Raw genomic sequence first — 22,369 nt, 5'->3', positions numbered from 1 at the left:
AATGGCTGCCGTGCTTTCAGCTGCCTAGGCCCTAAAGCTCTGGAATTCCCTCCCTAAACCTCTCCGCCTCTCTCTCCCTCCTTTTAAGATGTGCCTTAAAACCTACCCCTTGAACAAAACTTTTGGTCACCTGTCCTTATTTGGCTTGATGTCAAATTTTGATTGATACTGCCTCTGTGAAGCATTTTGGTACATTTTACTATGTCGAAGATGCTACATAAATGCAAATGTTTACCATGTTCTGTGTATTGTGATGTACGTTGTAGTTTTCCTCTGTTCATTTTCCTTCCTTCTCTTGTTTCTTTCGCTTCTTTGGCTCCTTGGAAATAAAAGTAAATAATTTGTATCAGGGTTTACTGAATATAGTTATACCACTAACCACAGCTTTTCACTGATGAAAACAGTATTGGCAAGCATAGTTCATCATGCCATACAACTACCCCAACATCTGTTAAGTACTAAGTACACTGGTTGAGTAGAAACCATAATGGAACAGACCTAAACATGGAGGGAAAAACTTGGTGCATATTAGACACTATGATTTTATGAGAAGACAATTATTAACAAGTACATTTTGTTACTTTGCCCTCCAACCACATTGTTGTAATGTCATCCTTAATTTACACAAAGCCATTCAGCCACAAACAGAAAAGAGATTTGTTGGGGATGTGGTTACACTGATTGTTGGTTAACCCACATTAATGCTTCATTCAGTAGGAACTATTGAATAAAGCAGCTTGTAATTATAGATGGAACATGGGCAGTTACAGAACAAGAGAGTCATGAATGAAGCAATTTCCTTTTAAAATAACAGGAGTTATAACTCACTAAGTGGCTTATGGAGAATAACCTGTTTTTGGAAATAACAGCTGTAATCTAACCATTGAATAGTCCTCCAGCTTTAGTACCAAGCTGCATGTGAGAGACATTAAGGAAGCCACAAATAAGCCATGCAGAAAAATATTGCATGAGATTTTTTGATTTTTTTCTGTTTCTTAAAGAGTTAGCTTAACCTGAAGTTAACTACTTAAAAATAGTCATGAAGCCATTTATTTTAAATGGGTCAGCGGCTGTGTTAAAGTACTTACAAAGGAATTCTACCTGGTACATTAATCAGTGTGCACCAGGAGAAATTAAACCCTAAAGGCTTACATTTTACTGTGCATTCTATGATATCTCACGCTGTTTTTGAACAATTCTAGAGTGCAGACACTGAAATTACACAGTGGGTTACTAGGTACATTCATAGTGTTCCAAAGTGTAATTTCAGGGGCTATATTTCTCCTCCAAAAGCAGAGAAACTGTCCTTCAATCTTCAAAGGCAAATTGTGGAACAGGCTTAAATATCCTAGCTTGAATCTAACTGATCTGTATTCATTTAAATCGGCTCCTACAGTAGGAATTTAAAGACCTTTTTTTTCCATTATCAGTCACCATCTGGCAATTATGCTGTGGTGTGCTTGCTCCAGCCATAACATAAATATTGTCAGTTGTTAGTTGGAACGAATGTACTTTTCCCAAAAGTAAATTCAAAGTAATTATGGCTATGTCATGTTGAGAGACATGTTTAATGGATAAGTTCACAACTTATATCCTTTGGCTTCAAATATTTCTTATGTTATGGAAGTTAAAAAAAAGTTATATTGACTAGAATGGCAAAATATTGTATAAATTAACACAAACTCCCTCTGTGATATATACATTCATTAGCAAACTGCTCTTCCGTCATCTTGATGTCGGGTCTACATAGCTTCCTTTCTGGTGTTGAAGATTTGCTTCTCAGTCTGTCAATAATAATAAAAATAACTCACTGAAATATATTCAGTTTTCATTTTAAGAGATTTTATCACAAAATGTACTTAGTCCATTTTTTAAAGGTACTAGATAGGGTTTTGCTTCCAGCTGAAAATAATGCATTTATTTGGATTTGGATAACGTAAAGAGGTTCAGTTACCATTTTGTATAACATTTGTTAATACATAATGGGTATTTGTATCCATATGTGTAAGTGTGATATTGGTTTTGCCATTAGCTTTACTGATTGTGTCATTGTTCTTTCAGGCACATGCAATTATAGCACAGGACAGGCTGTCTATACATTCTGAACCTACATGATTAGTATGTGCAGTGCTTTGGAAGTGTGTTTCATAACCTCTCTAAAATGAACCCATTTCTACTCATCATTTCCTGCCTCCCTTTAGAGTGGGCATCATGACATATATATGCTGGCGCTCCTCAGCTTGGCTGGACATTCCGGGCACGCTGTTGCCCTCAGGTAATGGGACGTTATTCCAGAACAATGATCAAAGATTGCAGTGAGGCATGCTGGGAAATAATGCATTCTTTTTGCAGGGGCCGGACATACCACACGATTGTGGGCCCTAATGGTGAACCAAAGATCGGTGAAACATATCACATTGGAACATGGACTCAGATTTTGGGGAATTTGCAAATCAGCCTCATTGTTGTTTGCTTGTGAGCACTTTCTAGCACACAGCTTCCCAGACATGGGCATTGGAGGTAATTTGAACAAAGGTCGCTGATTAATCAGTATTTCTGATGAAACACATGGCAGAATTCGAAACAAAGCCAACTGATAAAACTCTAAGGCTGGAATTTTCCACCTCCTGTGGCAGCAGGCTGAGGGTGGAGGGGCATAAAATTGAGTGAGAGGTGGGGGCTGTCATTCCCGTCGCCTTCCTGCTCCCCTCTGCAATTTTATGAGTGGTGGGGGAGGTTACAAGCAGTCCGCCCACTCAGGGCCAATTAAGGCCCTTTAGTGGTCAATTAATTGCCACTTAAGGGCCTCCTTCTGCCGCCGCTGGCATTTTATGAGCGGCCGTAGGCCCTCCACTACATGGGGAGACTATTAGGTAAACCCTGACAGCCTTCCTGCAGGCTCAGCTGGGGTCGGGGGGTGGAGGGGGTGGCTTCCTGATCAGACACCCTGTGCCCCACGGAGGGCCCCCCACCACGGCATAAGCAGCCCCCGCAGGAGCACCTCCACCCCTCAATCGACCCACACTTTCTGCTTTGCCGGGGCCCAATCGATTGTCCCCAGCGAGGCCCCATACCTTTGTTCTGAGCTGCCGCCTCCATTGCTGCTCCTCTTGCTGGATGCAGTCCCAGCAGTGGCCACTGTTCCCAGTGGCGCTGCTGGGACTGATGAGCTGTTGACCCGCTGATTGGCCAACAGTTCTAGGAGGCGGGACTTTGAGCCTCTGAGGCTGGAAGTCCTGTCCGAGGCCAATTAAGGGCCTAGGCCACTTAAAATCAAGGCATGGCTTCCAGGCCTGGTTGAGGTAGGCTCGCCCTCAACTTTCTGGCCAGTGGGCAGGGCCGCCACCCTAACATAAAATTCTGGTCTAGTTTGACTTGTGAAGAGTAAGACTGGGACATATCCGAGGAGTATTTCTTTACGTAGAAGCCAATCCGTAGCTGGATCAGGTTGTCGAGAGGGGTGTTTGGAGTTAGGACACTGACTGTTTCAGGGCTAGATGCTGTAATGGCAAGACAGTCAGGTGAACATCTAGAAGACCTATATCACAACCTATCATGGCATTAGAACCTAACTTTGGACCATCCAAAGCAGTTCCAAAGCTAGGCAACGTATCCCTATCTTTAGCCGGAATTTTTACCAGGTCTGAAAGAGTCAGGTAGGAGAAGGGGGGTGCGGGGGCAGAAAAATTGTGAGGGGATGCAATCGCATGGAACCCTGACATTGAGATGTCGGTTTCAAATTTTACATGCAGTGGGAAAGATGGAGGCCGGACTTGCCACTACAACATGGCAGGACATCGATTTAGCTTGTTTAGAAGGTAATTAACCTGAACTTACTTGCAATTGAGTGGAATTTTAGGGAGTGTTTTGTATTTCATGAATGGCACATGGGAATCAGAGCCTGACCTGTTAAAGGTGGTGTCAACAAGGTGAGGCCTCAGTCCCGCCTCTGGCAGCCAGCCATTTTGAAAGTCTCCATTGGCTCGAAGGAGGAGAGTGGGGAGCGGGGGCCATTGCCAGCAAGTGGTGGGAGGCCTCTAAGGGTGGGAGCTGTGTTAGGTGGTGATCGCACAAGGGTAGGAGCTGCATCAGGTGGTGGTTGTGTAAGAGTGGCATCAACAGGGTGTGGGGGTTGCCCGATGCTGAAGAACAAGGCAGCACTGCATGCAGGGCTGGCAGCCCTTTAAAGATGGCGCCTTTTAGTCAGGTTACGCTGAGATCGGCACCTCCAATACCTGCTCCGGAGCTTGTCCATTGGACAGGCCCCGCACCTCCAGGCTGTTAATTGGTCAGCTGCCATGTGCTCGTGGTTGTCCGGCCACATCGCTTGTGCGGCAATGGCACCTACTTCCAGTGCTGGCACTGTGACCTGCGCGTGCGCATAAAATTTGGCCGATTATGTGCAGTAACAACAAAATAATACAAAATGGATAACTTGGACATAACTGAATGCTTGAAAAGAAATTCTGTATCAGGAGTTTTTAGTATGTGTTTTTTTTAAATAAATGGAGATATCCCTGTTTCCTTTAAAGCATCGATGGTGGAAAATAAGAGAGAAATTGGGATTAGGAGAAGTTAGTGACAAAAAATGTGTTTAACTGGAATTTTAGATTGGTTGCAGTTGTGCACTTTATTGCTGTTGGCACTGATACACAGGAGCTCACCAACAGCCAGAGAGTCTGTGTGCTGAGGCTGAGATCTTGCCTGCAGAGCCCGCAAAATGCCAATCAAAACTGTACCTTTGCCAGACGGGCTGTAGGATTTCAGAGCCAGCCTCAGACTCTCAGACATGCCACTAATCCTGCCTATGCATTAATGTACGTGTTAATGCATTTAGCACACAGAGGAATAAAGAGAGACCAGCCATTCCTTATTTGTTTTGTTTTAAAGTGCAAAGCAAGACACTGAAGCAACGAGAATATTTTAAAGAATTCCGACATTACCTGGATACAGTTCCTTTCAGCTCAGTTCCAAAATCATACTGGATCAGTTCCAAACCTAGATTGATGGCATCCGTATAAAGATGTCTTGTGTTCAAGTTTCAGTCTAGTTTTTTTTTCTCCTAATAGTTCCTCTTTAATTTCTCACACAGATCACACGGGAAAGGACAATGCTGCAAATGAATATCTTCATCCTTTTGTTGATGTCCATCATTGGCTATGTTTTCAGTGGAGGCTACTCTCCTTCAAAATACGTGCACCCAATGGTTAAAGGCCCAGCTGGACCTCCGTTCAGGGAAGGCAAAGGACAATATATAGGTAAGAAGTAATCAGGAGCAGATGTAATGGATTGAATCGTTCAGCAAATCGTTGCTGACATTACATCAATATTTCACTGAAATCTTAGTATGTTTGATCTGCTAGATAACAGGCAGCATATATGAAATTCTACTTAATGAATTAAATGTAAATTATTTTGGAATTGTTTCTATGTTTCATAGTTTGCTGCATTTTCGGTACTTCCTGCATCATCCAACTTGGACTAAAGACATGAAACCTGAGTATTTTTTGTGAGGTAAACATGATGAACGAGACAGAAACAAACACATTTCAAGGGAATTTTAGTCAGAAATCTTTCAGTTAATAAGTGTGAATATAATACTCTGAGTGCAGCTTAAAATGTTTTATTAATAATTCTGTTCACCTATATTTGAAGTTACCATAAATATGTAAAGAAATATTGCATCTCTGGAGATTACAATTCTTTGTATCAATGAACGATCATCTCCATGCTTTCTATGGGGAAAGTATTGCCAAGGTATTAATGTACGTACATATAATTTATCACTGCTGAGATAAAGAATTATTATACTATTGCACCACATCCCAGGGGAAATTTGATAATTCAGGTCAGGTAGAGACCCTGACAATTATCAGGTAACATCACCTACAAGTCTGGTTAGTGACTGCCTGCATTAACACAACAGCAGTTAATATTCTTGATGCTACTGGATGCAAATCAAGAGCTGTTGGTTATTCCTGAATACTGCAATCTATTCATCAATTACTGGGATGTAAAATGATTAAGAACTCCTGATCAGCTTCCAGGATTGAGAACTGCAAACTCTGAATTTTCTTCTGTTTCTGATCTCCTTTCCCCAGAGAGTCCAGATACTGTCTGGAGTAATTCCATGGATACTGTCAAGTCACCTGTATCTCTTTATATGTGAAACTTAGTTGCGAATGATGACAGGGCATTTGTCTTGTGGGAACATCACTGCCAAGCCTGATTCTGATCTCACCCAATCCCAACAAGTGCGTTTTCCAGCGTGGGTAACGGAACTGCGATAAGCAATGGGATTCTTGGCTGCATTCTCACCCTCCCTCTCCCTTGCTAGGGGACATTGAAGTTAATAGCAGTGCTCCCACTGAACAACTAACTCAGCACAAAACAGGGGTTAAACCTGCCCTAACCAACAATGAGTTCATTTGCAGAGATATTGAGGGAGCCTTTAACACGGAAAACAAGCAAAAAGAAATATATGTCTTCTTATCCTGCAGCATGTACCAATTATTATGGTCATGGACCTGACAAGTTTGGCACTGAACTAGGGAACTGAAGCTAGTTAAGTCTACCTCATATTGTGTTTTAATTCCAAAAGGCGATGTTGAACTACTTGGAGCAACAAATGAACACACCTAAAGAACATGTAACGATATGGGAATGCAGGAGACAGGAAACAAAAGTTAAAAGCACTGGAATATTTTTGTTATGTTAAGAGATCACTATCTAAAACCTGCACAGTTCCCTACACTACAATACCACCAGCAAACAAAAATAGCATTCTTGTATCAGTGCAACTCGAGTTGAAATGTCCAGTGCTGCTCTGAAAATCACTGGGGACAAGTTAATAAGCAACAGTTGTTGAAGATTAAGTGAACAAATTTGAGAAGTGCAGAGGTCAGTAGTCAGTTAAAGATTTCTGACCCTAGGTCCACAGGGTACAGTAAAATTCTTGCTACTGTCGTGTGTGTATAATTAGAAGTTTATGTTTTCATTTCACTTGTGCCATAAGTTAAAATAGAGCAGCAGAGTTTAGTTACCTTTCTCTGTATGGACTACTGTTGTTGGCTCAACTGATTAAGGGAATAAATGGCTGAGTCATATAGACCAGGAAGGTTTCAGTTTCAATCCTGTGCTGAGTTAACTGTTCTCAGTAGGGGCAGGGACAGGGCTTTGGGCCTTACAATGGGACACTGCACCCCAGGATCAGGAGGAGAAAATTCGGCAGCTGCCCCAATCACTCCTGATCGTGTCTGTAAGTTGGTGAGGTGAAGCTGCATACCAGTCCATAATGTAACATCTCCTTTTCCTGCTTAAGCAGTATCTTCTTGAACTGCTGCAATATCATTGCATTAGACATAAACCATGGCCATTAAATTTAACTGATGTGTTACAGGGATTCTCTGATGGAGATTACATTTCCTGCAATTCTTACTTTATTGAATCAATAAAGTAATAACTTCTTACTGGAAGTACAAGTATATAGGTGGTGGGTAAGGACAGGATTGACCTGGGCTGGGAGGCTTCACAGTTGAGTTCCCTGCTGATAGTCCCTGTCAAGATTTTAATATGAAGAATGGCCATTTGGGTGAGAAACTGAACCTCAGACACTTTCAAGTGGGGAGAAAACTTGGCATGGAAAAGGAAATGCTGTTGCTATACTATAACATAAACTTGCATTTAGGCACAGTGTTAAGAGTAGGAAAATAGATACAGTTTGATTTGGTTTGTGCTATTAAGGCCCATGCTGTATGATGATGCTTTCTCAGTTAAAATAGCATTGTGCTGTACGTTCATCTCATTTTTAGATACCTCAAATAAATGTATGTGAAGCGATAGAAATATATTAAATACCATAAGATGTTTATGATTTAGCAAAATTAATCTGCTTTGCAAAAAAAGTAAGAAAGAAACTTCCATTAAAGGACATGCTTTACAAATCAGGAATAAGCATGAGATACAAATAATTCTGAGATCATGAAGCCACAAAAGAGATGCTGTTTAAAACAAGACTGTGTTGCTTTCCGTGATACTAAGGCCCCAGAACATAAGAATCCCAGATCGTGAAGTAACCACCAACAATTAAACATTACTGTGATGTTCTCAGGATTGGAGTGAGGTTTAGCTGAGTTTAGTAAGAAATATAAGGCAAAGACTGAGACAGCGGCAGCATGCTGTTGAACATAATGGAGATTTCTTTATTCTGTTTTACATTCACTTTCTCTTTCAGCGCCCTCTGCTGGCTCATGTGTGCGTGAAGTGAACAATATGTACAATGCAATTCTCAAAAGACTACAATTACTGGACTCAGTGCTGAGACCTTTTGTCTAATGAGAAACCCCTAGATGGAAGGCCAAAGTCTATAGTACAGGACAGCAACAAGACTGAAAACAGTAGGAAAGAAGACAGTGTTAACCAGCAAATAAGGGCTATTTAAGGCTGGGTTTTAGAAATCTACAGATTTTTGGAGGGAGTCAAGAATGAGAAAGGGAAGGAAATTCTCCCGTTTTGGAAATGGGTGAGTTGGACTTGCAGTCTGTGTGATGAAGCACCAGAAATTATGCATGGTAGAAAGCAGGACAGAAATCATATTGCCAATAACTATATATTACAGAAAGCAGGTCCAGATTGTGTTCCTATTACACTCGGGCTTCAACATTACAGAAATTGGCATTGTGATCAGGAACTTCATATATCAGAATGAGCTATTTTAGGAAACAGGATAGAGATGAGGAACTTGCTCATGAATCAGACATCAGAATTTGCACATTGTAGAAAATGGCGTAGAACCTCACATAAAACTAGGCACATTTCACAGAAAAGGATGACTGAGATCATAAATCAGTTAGTAAAATGTACACATATACCAGAGGTAAGATTAAGTGAGAAATCTTTTCTCCAGAGAAAACCATCTTGATATTTTTGCATTGGTAATTGTAATTTCAACTTCAGAAACAAATCCAACTGCTTGACTGGAATAATATCAGCAACATAATGAAGGCTGACAGACGTGTATCTGATCCAAGCATAATTACAACTGAAGCATAGAATTCCATTTTCTGTTCCCGTTCACTTCCATTATGTTGAAATTCTGATCCAAATATAACATTTCTTGGCAAACCATGTACTTATCGGACTGGTTTATATTTAGATAATTCGTATGAAGGAATGACTGATGGGGCCACATACTTCACCTTGGCATCCCACCTTCTCTTGCAGCACTAAGAAACATTTCACTCTTTTAAGGAACGTTGGTTTACAAAGCACTCTGTTGGAAGGTTGGTTAAGAAGGTTCTCCACTTGAGGATGTAGCTTTGATGTGCTTTTGTGAAAAAAAACAACTTAAACTAGAATTCTATTCCTTTCCATCACCAGCACTGTTGTGACTCATGTCTCAAAATATACTGTTAGTATTAAATATAAAAACTTATTTCCATCCATAATTCAAGACCTAATATATGAAATTTGGAACAACATGCTCGTAATTCAAAGTGTAAACTTCAGCTTTTTATTTGCTGCCTACTTACGAAGTATTTCTTTCTCCTTTTTTGAACAATTTTCCATTTTTTTCCTCCGCTCCTGAAGGAATCAGAATGTTGCTATGGATACAGTTCCCACAGGTTCTCCCAATACCTTGCCCAAGTCTCTATTCTCATGTATGTCAGCTGTCGTCCCATCACAGTGGCGACTGATCCTGGTGTCATCTGACCGCCATATACTAAACTTCCAGCAGTCTCTGTATAGATTTGAAAGCTGACAGCTTAGAGTCATAGAATCAAAACAGCAAGATTGCTGGAGATAAGTGTATACTGCTTCTGGCATTCTGTAGTTGAGGGACTGTAGTAGTCCATTCCATCTAAGCAAAGTCAAAGTAAAATACTTAAACCACATCTCCCACCTCTGCTGCTGGGATCATGTTTTGTTATGTGCGGGAGAGGTACATTGTGAGCTGGCAGATCAGATTCTACTGGCAGGATAATAAGGCCTCCGAGGGAGAACTGAGACAATGTGATGAGAAAAAGAAGAACAATTGGCAGTGTACAGCAATTTGGAGGGTTTGATTATCCAATTATTTCTATTATCCAATTATTTCTATTATCCTTCAGGTGGGCCCTTCTTTATGGTGGATAATCAAGACTACATTGTAGTTAAAAAATATATATATATAATAATGTAAGGCAGATTAAATAATATAGCTAATGTTTTATTTGTCTTTCCAAGAGAGAAGAATATTTGTAGAACCATAGGGCTGGGTTTTACGTTGGGCAGATGGGAGCTGGTCACTGACGTAAAAGTTGGTGGCGAACCCGCTTCTGCCTAGCCCGGGGATCCGTCCCACGTTTTACGGGTCCCCGGGCTTTAATTTTTCCAAGGCGAGATTTCCATTCGCTTGAGGGAGGAAGTCCCACCTCATTGAGCTGCCAGCCAATCATCGGGCCGGCAGCTCTTAGTCCCAGCAGCACCACTGGGAGCGGTGGCTACTACTGGGACTGCAGCCCAGCCGAGGACATGGAGCTAGGAGTGCAGGTACGTTTGGGCCGCCTCGCCGGGGCTGGTCGGTCGGGCCCCAGCGAGGCAAGGCTGGTCGTTTGGGGGGAAGGGGGGGGGCGTCTTGGGTCCTGGGGGTGGGTTGGGGAAGCGGGAGCGGCCCTCAATCAGGCGGAGGTGGGATTGGGTCGGGAAGGCCTCCTGGAGCTTCCCGCTCCATTTTACACCATCCACCCTCCCTGCCACCATCCGGCTTGCTGGGGTGACGTAAAATTCCGGCCATAGACTCTGTATAGTCTGTGATGGAACAAATTGTATCTGGTCTCTGGAAATAAATTTTTTGACTAGTCCAAAGGCCTTTTCTTTGTCTTTGTATTTTCTATATTATAGAACATACAATGTTTTCTTTATCACATAAATCCACTATTTTTATATATCATTGAGTAAAATGTCTTTAGGACATCATACCTATTTTTATATAAACAAAATTTTGTGTTTCCCCCCTTTACTATTTTTCTCCCTTCTGCTCAGAAACATTGACTTTTTACTGCTACAGTTCCGTGGATGTCAGGCACCCTTCAGTAACTTGCCCAAGCGGCTGTGTGAGCCTTGATGGTGTGTGTTGAGAAGCCATTTTACCCCTAGGTTATCTCAGCTGAACATTATCCAGCTGACAACCAATAGCCACACACCTGCATTTCCAGCGGATGTCACTAGGTAGTGATAAGGAAAGAAATGATTGGTTTGGTTCCCCCTTAGGTATTTCAGAGGTGCTTTGACCAATTGTAGTCCTGACCATTAAAACAGTATAATCAGTGTGAGCGGCATTCCTGCAAGGTGAAAGCAGGTCGGCAAATGCCAGGAAGAACAAAGCGTCCCAGAAAGTAAGGTAGAAATTTTCCATTTGTGCGGTCAGGATACTCCTCTTCAGGGCACCACAAAGAAAGTCATATCCACCCTGGACCTTCTCCCTTCCTCTTCAACGAGATCCTCCTGAAAACCCCACTCCCTGCCATATACCTGGAAGACAATGACGTCCTTGTCTTCTGCAGCCACACCGTGCCTGCTTCATGTGTGGAGCAGACAGGAAATGGACTACAGGGTCATGTTCAATTTTCTATACTCAGATTAAACCCTTGCTATAAAAGTTATCTATATGATAATTTTCCTGTCAAAGTAAAACATCTGTGTGACGGAAACCACAGCTGCCAAATGGAAACACATTAATTTTGTCAGATGGAACATTCTTTGAACCCTTTTACTGGACATGGCACAGAACTTGTTTAAAAAAAACACAGAGTTGGACAGCTGAAACATGGCTGCACATTTGCATTCTGAGAGACAATTGAATAGAGAGACAATGGCAGTGCTCACTGATTCAATTAACAAGATTGGTCTGGGCAATCATAATAATCAACTTTCTTTGTGTGAGAGCCAGAGATCCACACCCCACTGAGTGTGGTTGGAGAACTTTGAGAATCAACAACCCTCGCAGATGGTGCTGTTTCAAACAAGGAGCTGGTCACCTGACTTACCTGCTGGCCAGACTGGGAACTGTTTGAATTGTGCCTCACAGAAAGGTTTGGGCAAATTGCAATTTGAAGACAAAAGAGAAGGAAGGTCTCTCTCAGTCTTTCTCTCAAGCAATGTCCCAGGGACCCACAGAAGCAGCTTAAGCCTCAAGACAGAGGACCTCTTCAGCTTTCTGGTACCAGAGAAGCAAGTTTGAAAGTGTGCATTGGGCACTAGAGAAAACTACAAGACCGCAATTCCCACCAAGGACTTTATAGCAAAACTAAGGACAGTAACTGAATTCCATTTACTACTCCAACCCCCCTCCCCTTAATTCTTTCTCCCCCTCTGTATCTGTTTGTGTGTGTGTTTGTCTCGTAAGCATACTAGTGTGGTTCATTACATAGTTTAATAATTTTAACCGAGTTAGAGTGGTAAGGTAACTTACATCTTTCTTGTTTAAACCTGAGAAAACCAAGTTGGTTCATTTACAATTCCAATTAGAGAGCAGTGAGAAAGGACTCACTGAGGTGAAGCTAAAAACACTGTGTTTTAAAAGTTAAACCCTGTTATGGCTAAACCAGGAAAGGGGCCAGAGGGGAGCCTGAGACCCCTTCCTCACCCGGTCGTAACATCTGCACATCACTTCATTTTGCCAAGTTATTTAAAAAAAATATTTTCCTAGGTAAATTATTGAACAGGTCACTGTCTCTGCTTATGAAACAGGATCAGCGGAAGCAAAATAGCAGCAAGAATTTTTGACTAACCTAGCATTCCCACCTCCCACTTCCTGGTCATCTCTACATTACCAGACAAAGCGAGCTGGATTTTATGACGGCAGTGGGGATCCTGATGCTGGGCCAGACAGGCAAGGGCACCTCGCCTCGGCCATTCTGCGGGGCCCCCGGCTGCATTTAATGGCACTCGGGCAGTTAACTGCCTGGTGCTGGGGTTCCCGTCCCTTGAAGGATGGGGATCCCGCCTCCAAGAGCTGCCTGCCAATCAGAAGGCCAGCAGCACCACTGGGAGCAGTGGCCACCATTGGTACTGTAGGAACCCCAGAACCAAAAGCGGTGCTGGAGCTTCAGGCTGACAAATGGGGGGGTGGGCTTGCTGGGGCTACAGGCAGGCCCCGGCAAGGAGTATGTGGGGTCTGTTGAGGGCAGGGGGGCAGGTGTTAGCGCAGGGGTGGCCTTTGCCATCAGGGGCCAATTGTGGGCCACAGCTTTCCCAAATAGGAGGGCCCAGCCCACAGGGAGGCCACCTAGTTTTTAGTGGACTTGAACCACAACCTTCTGACTTAGAGGTGAGAGTGTTACCAATGAAACTACAGCTGACACATAAATTCACACTATAAATGACTTTTTGTAGCTCTGTAATTGTTTCCAAAGGATCAGAAAGCAGGCCTCATCATCTTGACTCTGACAAGAAACTCTTTCACCATATTTTTAATTCAGCTTTCGTCTACCTACATTTTAATTGTTTTGAAATGCAGCTGCCTGGATTACCCAAAGGAAACTGAACATTAAAAAAGAAAGGGCATCATTCCAAACTCATACAACAAGTTGGAAAAAATTAGCAGTTCACAAAACAGACAGAAATGCAATGACATCAGTCAGTCCTCAAATCACCCCCTTCATGTGGGGAAATGACGTCAGTGCCCTTTTATCAGTCTGCTTTTGATTCCATATTAATACAATTTGAGCTGTTAAAGTGATGTCTCCCATACATTCTAATTAGCTTAAAGGTCCAGGATTTCTTCAGGACAAATTATACTTTTAAACCAGGGCAGCTTCCTTCAGTAAGACTGACTTCACAGGAAACTATTTGACTTATCAAACTTTTGCGATGGAGCCACGTAATGGTCACGTCTACATTCTTCTGCTTCAATTTCAGTCCCATTCAGCAGCGTCCCACTCAGCGTCTGCTGCAGCACAATGAAGATTTTATAATTGACAAAGCATATCATATACCACACCAAGTCTTTTTCCCTCCACCTACTCTTCTACTTTGGATCTGTCTGTGGAGAGAGAAACAGAGTTAATGTTTCAGGTTGATGACCTTTCATCATAACTGTGTTCTGATGAACCAGTTCTGACGAAAAGTCATAGACCTGAAATGTTAACTCTATTCCTCTCTCCACAGATGCTGCCAGACCTGCTGAGTATTTCCAGCATTTTCTGTTTTTACTTCAGATTTCAAGCATCCGCAGAATTTTTCTTTTGCATTGGATCCTTATTCCCCAAAAGTCTGATTCAAAATTCTCATCCCAGTGTTGGAATCCCTTCATGACCTTGCTCTCTCTATTCCTGTAACACTTCAAAAACTCTCTAATCCTCTAACACTGGGCTTTGGACGTGTGTTGCTACTCATAGTTACGTTTCTATTTCTTGTAGCCAAAAGATGATTGAAAACACTTTTGCATGATGTGATTGCATAAGGTCCTACTTTGTGTATTGGTAGATTTTTATTCTTTGTTTGACTCAAATTTCATATTCTCAAAACAGTGAAACAGTGACAAATTTGCACCTTGGCACGATATCTGAAGTGTGATAAATAAAATATCCACCACTTTCATAATAATGAAATGCCTCTCCTCTGACAATCAAAGGGTTTCAAATAATATTGTATTATTATCAGTTTTATGGTGATGAGTAATACAAATTGTGTTTTATTGCGTGGTATTCTTGGCTGTTTTCTGTGTTGTGTGGATCAAATTCTGTTGGCTGAATTTAAAAGGCCCTCCAAAGACAGGTTCGGAGGTGGGGTGTGGGGGGCCCGTAGAATTGTGATGGGAGCTGCGGTGGGGTGGAGGGCTTGTCGCCTTCCAGTCACACCAGAATTTAGTCAGGAGCGGGATAGGCCGATGATGGCCTTCCTAGAATCAAATTGAGGTCCTTAATTGGCCCATTACCGCCCACTTAAGGGCCTCTTTCTGCTGCTTCTGGGATTTAACTACTGGGGGCTGGGGGGCTTCCGTCATGCGGAGAGGTTGACCAGTAAAACGAGGTGCTCTCCCTGCGGGCTTCTTGGGGGGGCGGGGGGGTGGTGGGGGAGGTCTTCTCTGTGGACACTCTGTGGCCCACGGAGGGCCCCCGCCAGGAAATGCTCCACTTCCGTTAACAGCCCTCGCTCTGCACTAAACGCCTTGTCTCCCCACACACACCATCCCCACACCGCCCCCCCCACCCCCACCTTGCTGGGGCCAGACCAGCATGCTTCTGTGACCCCACCTCACTTACCTTGAGTCCGGGCTCCAGCGCTAGACATGGGTCCCAGACCTGGTGAAGCACCAGCAGTGGTCGCTGCTCCCAGTGGTGTTGCTGATACGACTGAACTGCTGGACTGCTGATTGGCCGGCAGCTCTTGGAGGTGGGATCTCTGTCTTTAAAGGGACAGGGATCCTGGCACCAGGCATTTAAAGTGCCATTAGATTGTGCCGGGAGGTGTCCGAAAGGCTGAGGCGGGGTTTCCTTCACCTTTTTGGCCTAGCGTTGGGAACCCTGCCGGCACAACAAATCCAGCCCTATGATTCTGCCCAGCTTTTAAATCACTGGTCTAAATTAATAGCATATGTTGCTTCATCTATAGATTCAGTTTATTGTTTTTGAATTCCTAGAGCCCATGATATATAAAGAATATACCAAGTTCATGGTAGGTGCCCAGTATATAACAGCAATGGGCAGTTGGGGGATGGGGTCTTGTAAGGTTAAGCAGTACTTAGATACAGGTGGGATTCCTAGGTTTAGCAACTACTGTCACGTGAGGGTTAAGGTCAGGAAACGGGACAGGACAGCATTCTTAAGAGGGACAGAAAACTGATGGAGGAAAAGTGGATCATGTTTTGAAATACTGTGCACAGAAGTACAGAATAGATGCATGCCCCTTGGGAAGAAGGGTAAAGCAGGTGAAAGACTGATGTGGGCGACAAAGAAAATAATACATTTGAGTAAATCCCTTCTGCATGACGGAGGTTGCACTGCTGCACACTCTGCACTACTGCTGCAGGCTGCTCGTGATGGATTCAGAGGATGTGGAAAGTACCACCTTCTGAAGGCAAACCCAGTAGGATGCTAACCCTATGTCCATGTAGTTGACATACGAATTAGGAGCAGGAGTAGGCCACTCGGTCCCTCGAGCCTGCTGCACCATTCAACAAGACCATGGATGATCTGATTGTAACCTCAATTCCATATGCTCGCCTACCCCTAATAACCTTCCACCCTCTTGCTTATCAAGAATCTATCTACCTCTGCCTTCAAAATATTCAAAGACTCTGCTTCCACTGCCTTTTGAGGAAGAGAGTTCCAAAGACTCACAAACCTCCGAGAAAACATTTCTCCTCATCTCTGTCTTAAATGGGCAACCCCTTATTTTTAAATAGTGACCCCTAGTTCTAGATTCTCCCACATGGGGAAACATCCTCAGGATCTTATATGTTTCAATCAAGTTGCTTCTTACTCTTCTAACACCAGCGGATACAAGCTTAGCCTGTGCAACCTTTCCTCATAAGACAACCCGTCCATTCCAGGTATTAGTCTAGTAAACCTTCACCGAACTGCTTCCAACATGTTTGCATCCTTCCTTAAATAAGGAGACCAATACTGTACACAGTACTCCAGATGTGGTCTCACCAATGCCCTGTATAACTGATGCACAACCTCCCTACTTTTGTATTCAATTTCCCTTGCAATAAATGATAACATTCTCTTAGTTTTCCTAATTACTTGCTGTACCTGCATACTAACCTTTTGTGATTCATGCACTAGGACACCCAGATGCCTCTGCATCTCACAGCTCTGCAATCTCTCATCAATTAGATAATATGCTTGTTTATTCTTCCTGCCAAAATGGACAATTTCACATTTTCCCACATTATACTCCATTTGCATGATCTTTGCCCATTCACTTAACCTATCTATATCCCTTTGTACCCTCCTTATGTCCTCTTCACAGCTTACGTTCCTACCTATCTTTGTGTCATCAGCAAATTTAGCAACCATACCTTCGGTCCGGATAGCACATAATCACATCCTGGCCAGATCTACCTTTCTTCCTCTCCTGCCGCCAACAATTGATGCTCTCCTAAATCACTCCCGAAATTCTCCAGGATGCTACTATTTTTGCTGATGCTGGGGGTATGTGTAATGTAGTGCAGTGGTGACTTCACCTTTAAGAAACTATACCTTTAAGAGATCAAGCCACTGATGACATCATCAGACGTTATAAGGAGGAGACCATTTTGAGAGACACGCTCATCACATGGCTTTACAGAGAGCAGATACACACCAGCGAGGAAAAGACCTGTACCTGGATCATGCAATGTCGATAAGTAAGACAATAAATTGTGTTTGTGTTGAAGCTGAATAAGGCCTACAGTTATCATTTAAAGAAGACTTAAGAATATCGCATAACACTACAGTATGCAGGTGCAATGTGCTATGACTATAACTCCACTTCTTCAGTGTTCCTCATTTTAGAAAAAAGTCTAAAAGGAGTAAGATGTACAATGCTTCCTCTATACGCTTGCTTCCAAAATAGGAAAGATCATAAGAATTTTGAGTGCATCATACAGCTGTTTAGTAGGGACTCAGTATACGAAGAATCGTAGTACATGGAAGATTCCTGTGCTGGTTGCACCATGCCTCCAGGCTTACTCTCACTAGTGCCTTTTACAGAGTCACGACAAAAAAGGGTAAGGCCAATTTCCTCAAACTCAGATAGATCTGCTTCAGGACCGCTGGCCCATCAGCTGTCCACCTTTTTCCTGAACAGTTTGCATCTTGGCATTTATATGTAGGTGCCCTTCAGCACCAAATAGGGCCACCTTCCTTGGCGACATTTCCTGTATCAACACCTGCAAAGTGTCATTACTGAAGTCTTTGTGCTGCCTTCAATGCACACCTGATGCTAAAACTGCTCTCTTACCAGCAGAATAATTGCAGGTCACTCCCCTTTTAAAGGCAATTCGCAATTCCTTTTGTCAACCTTCCAGCTTGGAGCCTGACTCCCTGTGCATGGAAATCTGCAGGGAGTGAATTCTAATGAAGAAGAGAGACTTGCCTATAAAATTTAATGAGGCCAAACCTCTCTGCCTGTGCCATATGTAAATTAATTACCTATTTTGATGGAATTAGAAAATCAGTGCTTACATCTACAAACATGTTCGGGGACAGGTATTCGGGTGTATTTCTGGTTAGACGGTTTCCCATCAATAGAATCTTGTGATTTCCTGAAGCAGACATCAAAATATTGCCCTCTGTCTTGGGTTTCACCTTTTTGATAGTGATAAACGAGGGTGATTTCTTTAAATGAACTTCACTTTTCAGAAATCAACCTGAAAATTAAAACAATTCAGCTCCCTTCTCATTCAGAATGTCATATCCAATATAGAGCGGTGCACCATATCTGCTCGGTAAAAGAACAAAGTGAGCTGAGTTCAACCCGTGTTTTATTCTGGAGCTCCCCCTTTAACTGTACTGATGCTGCCATCTACTGGATGGCACCACACAGGTTCCAAACGCTAATTTCAAACCATAAGAATGTGCTTTCCTAAATACTGCTTATCCCAGCTTAGAACTCCTGTTTTACTCTATAGGGGTAGCGAAAAGAACATTAAAATGTTTACAGAACTGAATGAAAAAGCTGATAAATTTGCATAACTCACACTGATTCTCACAATTGCATTTAAACTGTTCCACTACAAAGTAACATCACTTGTTGCAATTGCAGTGGAGGCAGCATTGGTTGATTAACATGCCATTAAATTGGAGATTGGCTAATTTTCCCAGCTTTTAGGTGATAATTTTTATAACTGGACATTCAGTTCTCATTTTATACATTATTAATTGTTAATCAATCCTCCTTTGTTGTGGCAGTGGTGCCAAAGAACTGGAGGATTACAAAATTTATACCCTGTTTAAAAAAGGGGAGAGGGATAAACTTGGCAACTGTAGGCCAATTAGCCAAATTTTAGTGGTGGGGAAAAATTTAGAGACAATAATCTGGGTCAAAATAAATTAGTATTTGTTAATGGCAAATCGTGTTTGACTAACTTGATCGAGTAACGGAGCGAGTTTGTGAGGGTAGTGTGATTGATGTGTATATGAATTTTCAAAAGGCGTTTGACAAAGTACCACATAAGTTAGCAAAACTAAAGCCCATGGAATGAAAAAGATGTATCAGCACGGCTACAAAATTGACCAAGGGACAGAAAGCAGAGAGTTGTGATGAAAGGTTGTTTGTCAGACTGGAGGGAAATATACAGTGATGCTCCCCGGGTGCAGTATTAGGACCACTCCTCTTTTTGATATATACTAATGACCTGGACTAGACCGGGCGTAATTTCAAAGTTTAATGATACAAAACTCAAATAATGGCCAGAATTTTATGTTGCGGTGGTGGCCCCACCCACCGGCTAAAAAAGTTGGGGGTTGGCCCATGTCCACTGGGCCTGGAAGTCACGCTGCTATTTTGTGTGGCACAGACCCTTAATTAGACTCGGTCGGGACTTTCTCCCCTCTGAGGCAGGAAGTCCTGCCTCCAAGAGCTGCCGGCCAATCAGAGGTATTACTGGGTGGCCTCCTCAGGTGCTGAAGTGCCCAGCAAAGCAGCTAATATACCAGCGGCAGGGGGAGGAGGCCCTTAAATATCAATTAATTGGCCAATTAAGGGCCTCAATTTGGTCTGGGGTGGGTGGGCAGGTAGGTAGTAAGAGACCTCAGGAGGTAAAATGAGTAGACACATGGCAGGTGAAAGTTAATGTGGAGAGATGTGAAGTGATTCATTTTGGCAGGATGAATGAGGTGAGGCGATATAAACTAAATCGACAATTAGATCATTTTAGAGTTCACAGCACATGTTTGTGCCTTCATTGAGCTGTAGGAATTTCATTTTTTTGAACCACAGCGAATGCATGAGTGTCAGTAACTTTGCAGTTAAAATGCCACATGTATGATGTGCTCCTGAGTATCCCATTCCCTTGTGCAATGAGCTGGAGCCAATCCAGATTGAGCTCCGAATTCTGCTCTGCTCAGTGAGTCTTCCACTAACGGGACAGGAGAAATTGAAGGGGAAAGGCTTGCCCGGCCCTAAGTAACTCACCGGACTGAGGTCGCAAGATTGGGCTGGAGCGGCTACCAACAAGCCAAGTTAAAGGGGTGTTGGGGTATGGGGGATGGGGTGGCAGTAGAGGGGCATTATCACAATCGTGGAGGGTCAGATTCCTGTGCCCACAAAGGTAATTCAACACCTATGGTAGGCCTCTTTGGTTCCATCACTTGTCAGAGGGTGCAATGCGCAAGCTTCAACCATTTCCGATCCAAATTAGGGCGGCACAGTGGCGCAGTGGTTAGCACCACAGCCTCACAGCTCCAGGGACCCGGGTTCAGTTCTGGGTACTGCCTGTGCGGAGTTTGCAAGTTCTCCCTGTGACCGCGTGGGTTTACGCCGGGTGCTACGGTTTCCTCCCACCGCCAAAGACTTGCAGGTGATAGGTAAATTGGCCATTGTAAATTGCCCCTAGTGTAGGTAGGTGGTAGGGGATATGAATTAATGTAGGGTTAGTATAAATGGGTGGTTTTTTACGGCACAGACTCGGTGGGCCGAAGGGCCTGTTTCAGTGCTGTATCTCTAAATAAAATAAAATAAATAAATAAAAATAGCCATCAGGGTGCTATTTACATCTAATCAAATAGAACTTACAGCACAGAAACAGATCATTCATCCTAACTGGTCTATGCCTGTGTTTATGCTCCACATGAGCCTCTTCCATGCTACTACATCTAACCCTACCATAATAACCTTCTATTCCTTTCTACCTCATGTACTTACCTAGCTTCCCTTTAAATGTATCTATTCTATTCACCTCAACTACTCCAAGTGGTTGTAAATTCCACATTCTAACCACTCTCTGTGTAAAGATGTTTCTCCTGAATTCCTTATTGGATTTATTGGTGACTACTTTATATTTATTGCCCACTTCCAAATTGAATTACTTAACATTTTTCTCGATGGAAAGCGCTCAGCAGCTTCTTAAGCAGCAGCTCCTTTCTTTTACAGGTGATTATTTGTGTTTTGATTTCCCCTCCAATGTTATTCCCTTAGTCTCCTCCCCAGCTCTTGGTGCACTACCACTGTGCAGGCCACAATAACTTCCGTTTACCTTACCAAGCATCTGCTCCTCAGGAGGGAGACTAGACATTAAAGAGCAGCGTGTTACTTAAGTATGGAGGGAGGGGAGAGTGGAGAGAGAAACAGGGAAGTTGCACTCGTGACCTGATGCTGTCCTAATCTGACATCTGTACAGGCGCAGTTCCAGTAGGACTCGCACCAGATTGTGATTTATAAACAAAATACAATCTGAAAATCTCAATAAACCTACTGTAGGAGAATGTTTGGGCAGACAGGAATTCCAACTTTGTGGCATTTCCAAAAGAACACAGTGCTCAAAGTAAAGAATTTAGCCTGGGAGCATTTTGTTTTTGGCCAAGTGACAAACTTGTAGTTTAGGGGCCAAGTTGAAATGGTCCGGAGTAGCCGATTTAAAGGGGACATCGGCGGTAGAAAAAGGAATGCTTTGCGTCCATTTTCCAACTGCTCAATCTGCGCGTGCATGGTTCCCACTGCTAAATTCATGGGGGTAATTTTTCAGCACTTGCCAACAGCCATTAGGCCCCTTAACTATGTTAGTAAGAGACCTTATGTCAAGTGAACATAATATGAAAATAGTCACTTGCATCCTGCCATCACAGACACTGTGGATCTGATTGGGTGGTTAGTGCTGCCAGGCAGGAAAAGTGGGTTTAAATCAGATCCCAATTTCCATATTAAAAAAACAGGCAGACACTGTGAACACCCTGCAGTCGGCCCCTTTCAAAATGGAGTCAGCAGCATCTGTGGTGTTAATGAGGCTGTAAGGCTACTGACCTTGTTTGAGGCAATACTGCCTTCTTACTGGCAGATGAAGGCCCCAGTGAGATTGCCAATTAGTGCTGAATTAGGAACTGCTTTGTTTTTGTAAACTGATGCTCCCTAAGAACTGAATTCATATTGGATCTTAACGCAACAGACTATCATTCTGGACTGGAGTTTAACCCGGTCTGAAAGATGAGTTTCTAATCCATAATGCCACCAAATTCCCCCACAAGTGTAAAGCATCAGGAAGAACCCCGAATTATAATGCTTGCAACAACTTTGCCACTGGGATTAAATATACCTTATACGAGTCATAAAACACACTTTTTGTATTCTGTAAACACGTGTCAGGGTGGTATCAGTGGTTTACAACAAAAAAAGTACTTGGCACTTGCCAATTGTGCTTCTGCTGCCAGTCAAATTATTTTAAGGAACCCACCCATCCATATTG

The 22,369-nt window shown here is 42.9% G+C and overlaps 1 protein-coding gene across 4 annotated transcripts in view; it reads left to right on the top strand.

Moving 5' to 3' along the window:
• The window catches only part of col8a2 (collagen, type VIII, alpha 2), a 350,913-nt gene that overhangs the window by 289,709 nt on the left and 38,835 nt on the right, over window positions 1-22,369 (top strand). For all 4 annotated transcript variants that reach the window (XM_068011369.1, XM_068011371.1, XM_068011370.1 and 1 more), the window contains one exon: window positions 5,093-5,258. In XM_068011369.1, coding sequence (XP_067867470.1) covers window positions 5,093-5,258 — 166 coding nt within the window. The remainder of the gene's footprint in view (window positions 1-5,092; window positions 5,259-22,369) is intronic.

This window comes from Heterodontus francisci, chromosome 31 (assembly GCF_036365525.1).
Source record: "Heterodontus francisci isolate sHetFra1 chromosome 31, sHetFra1.hap1, whole genome shotgun sequence".
Lineage (NCBI taxonomy): Eukaryota > Metazoa > Chordata > Chondrichthyes > Heterodontiformes > Heterodontidae > Heterodontus > Heterodontus francisci.
Note: the sequence above shows the minus strand (reverse complement) of the source record. Positions and strands in the feature narration are given on the sequence as shown.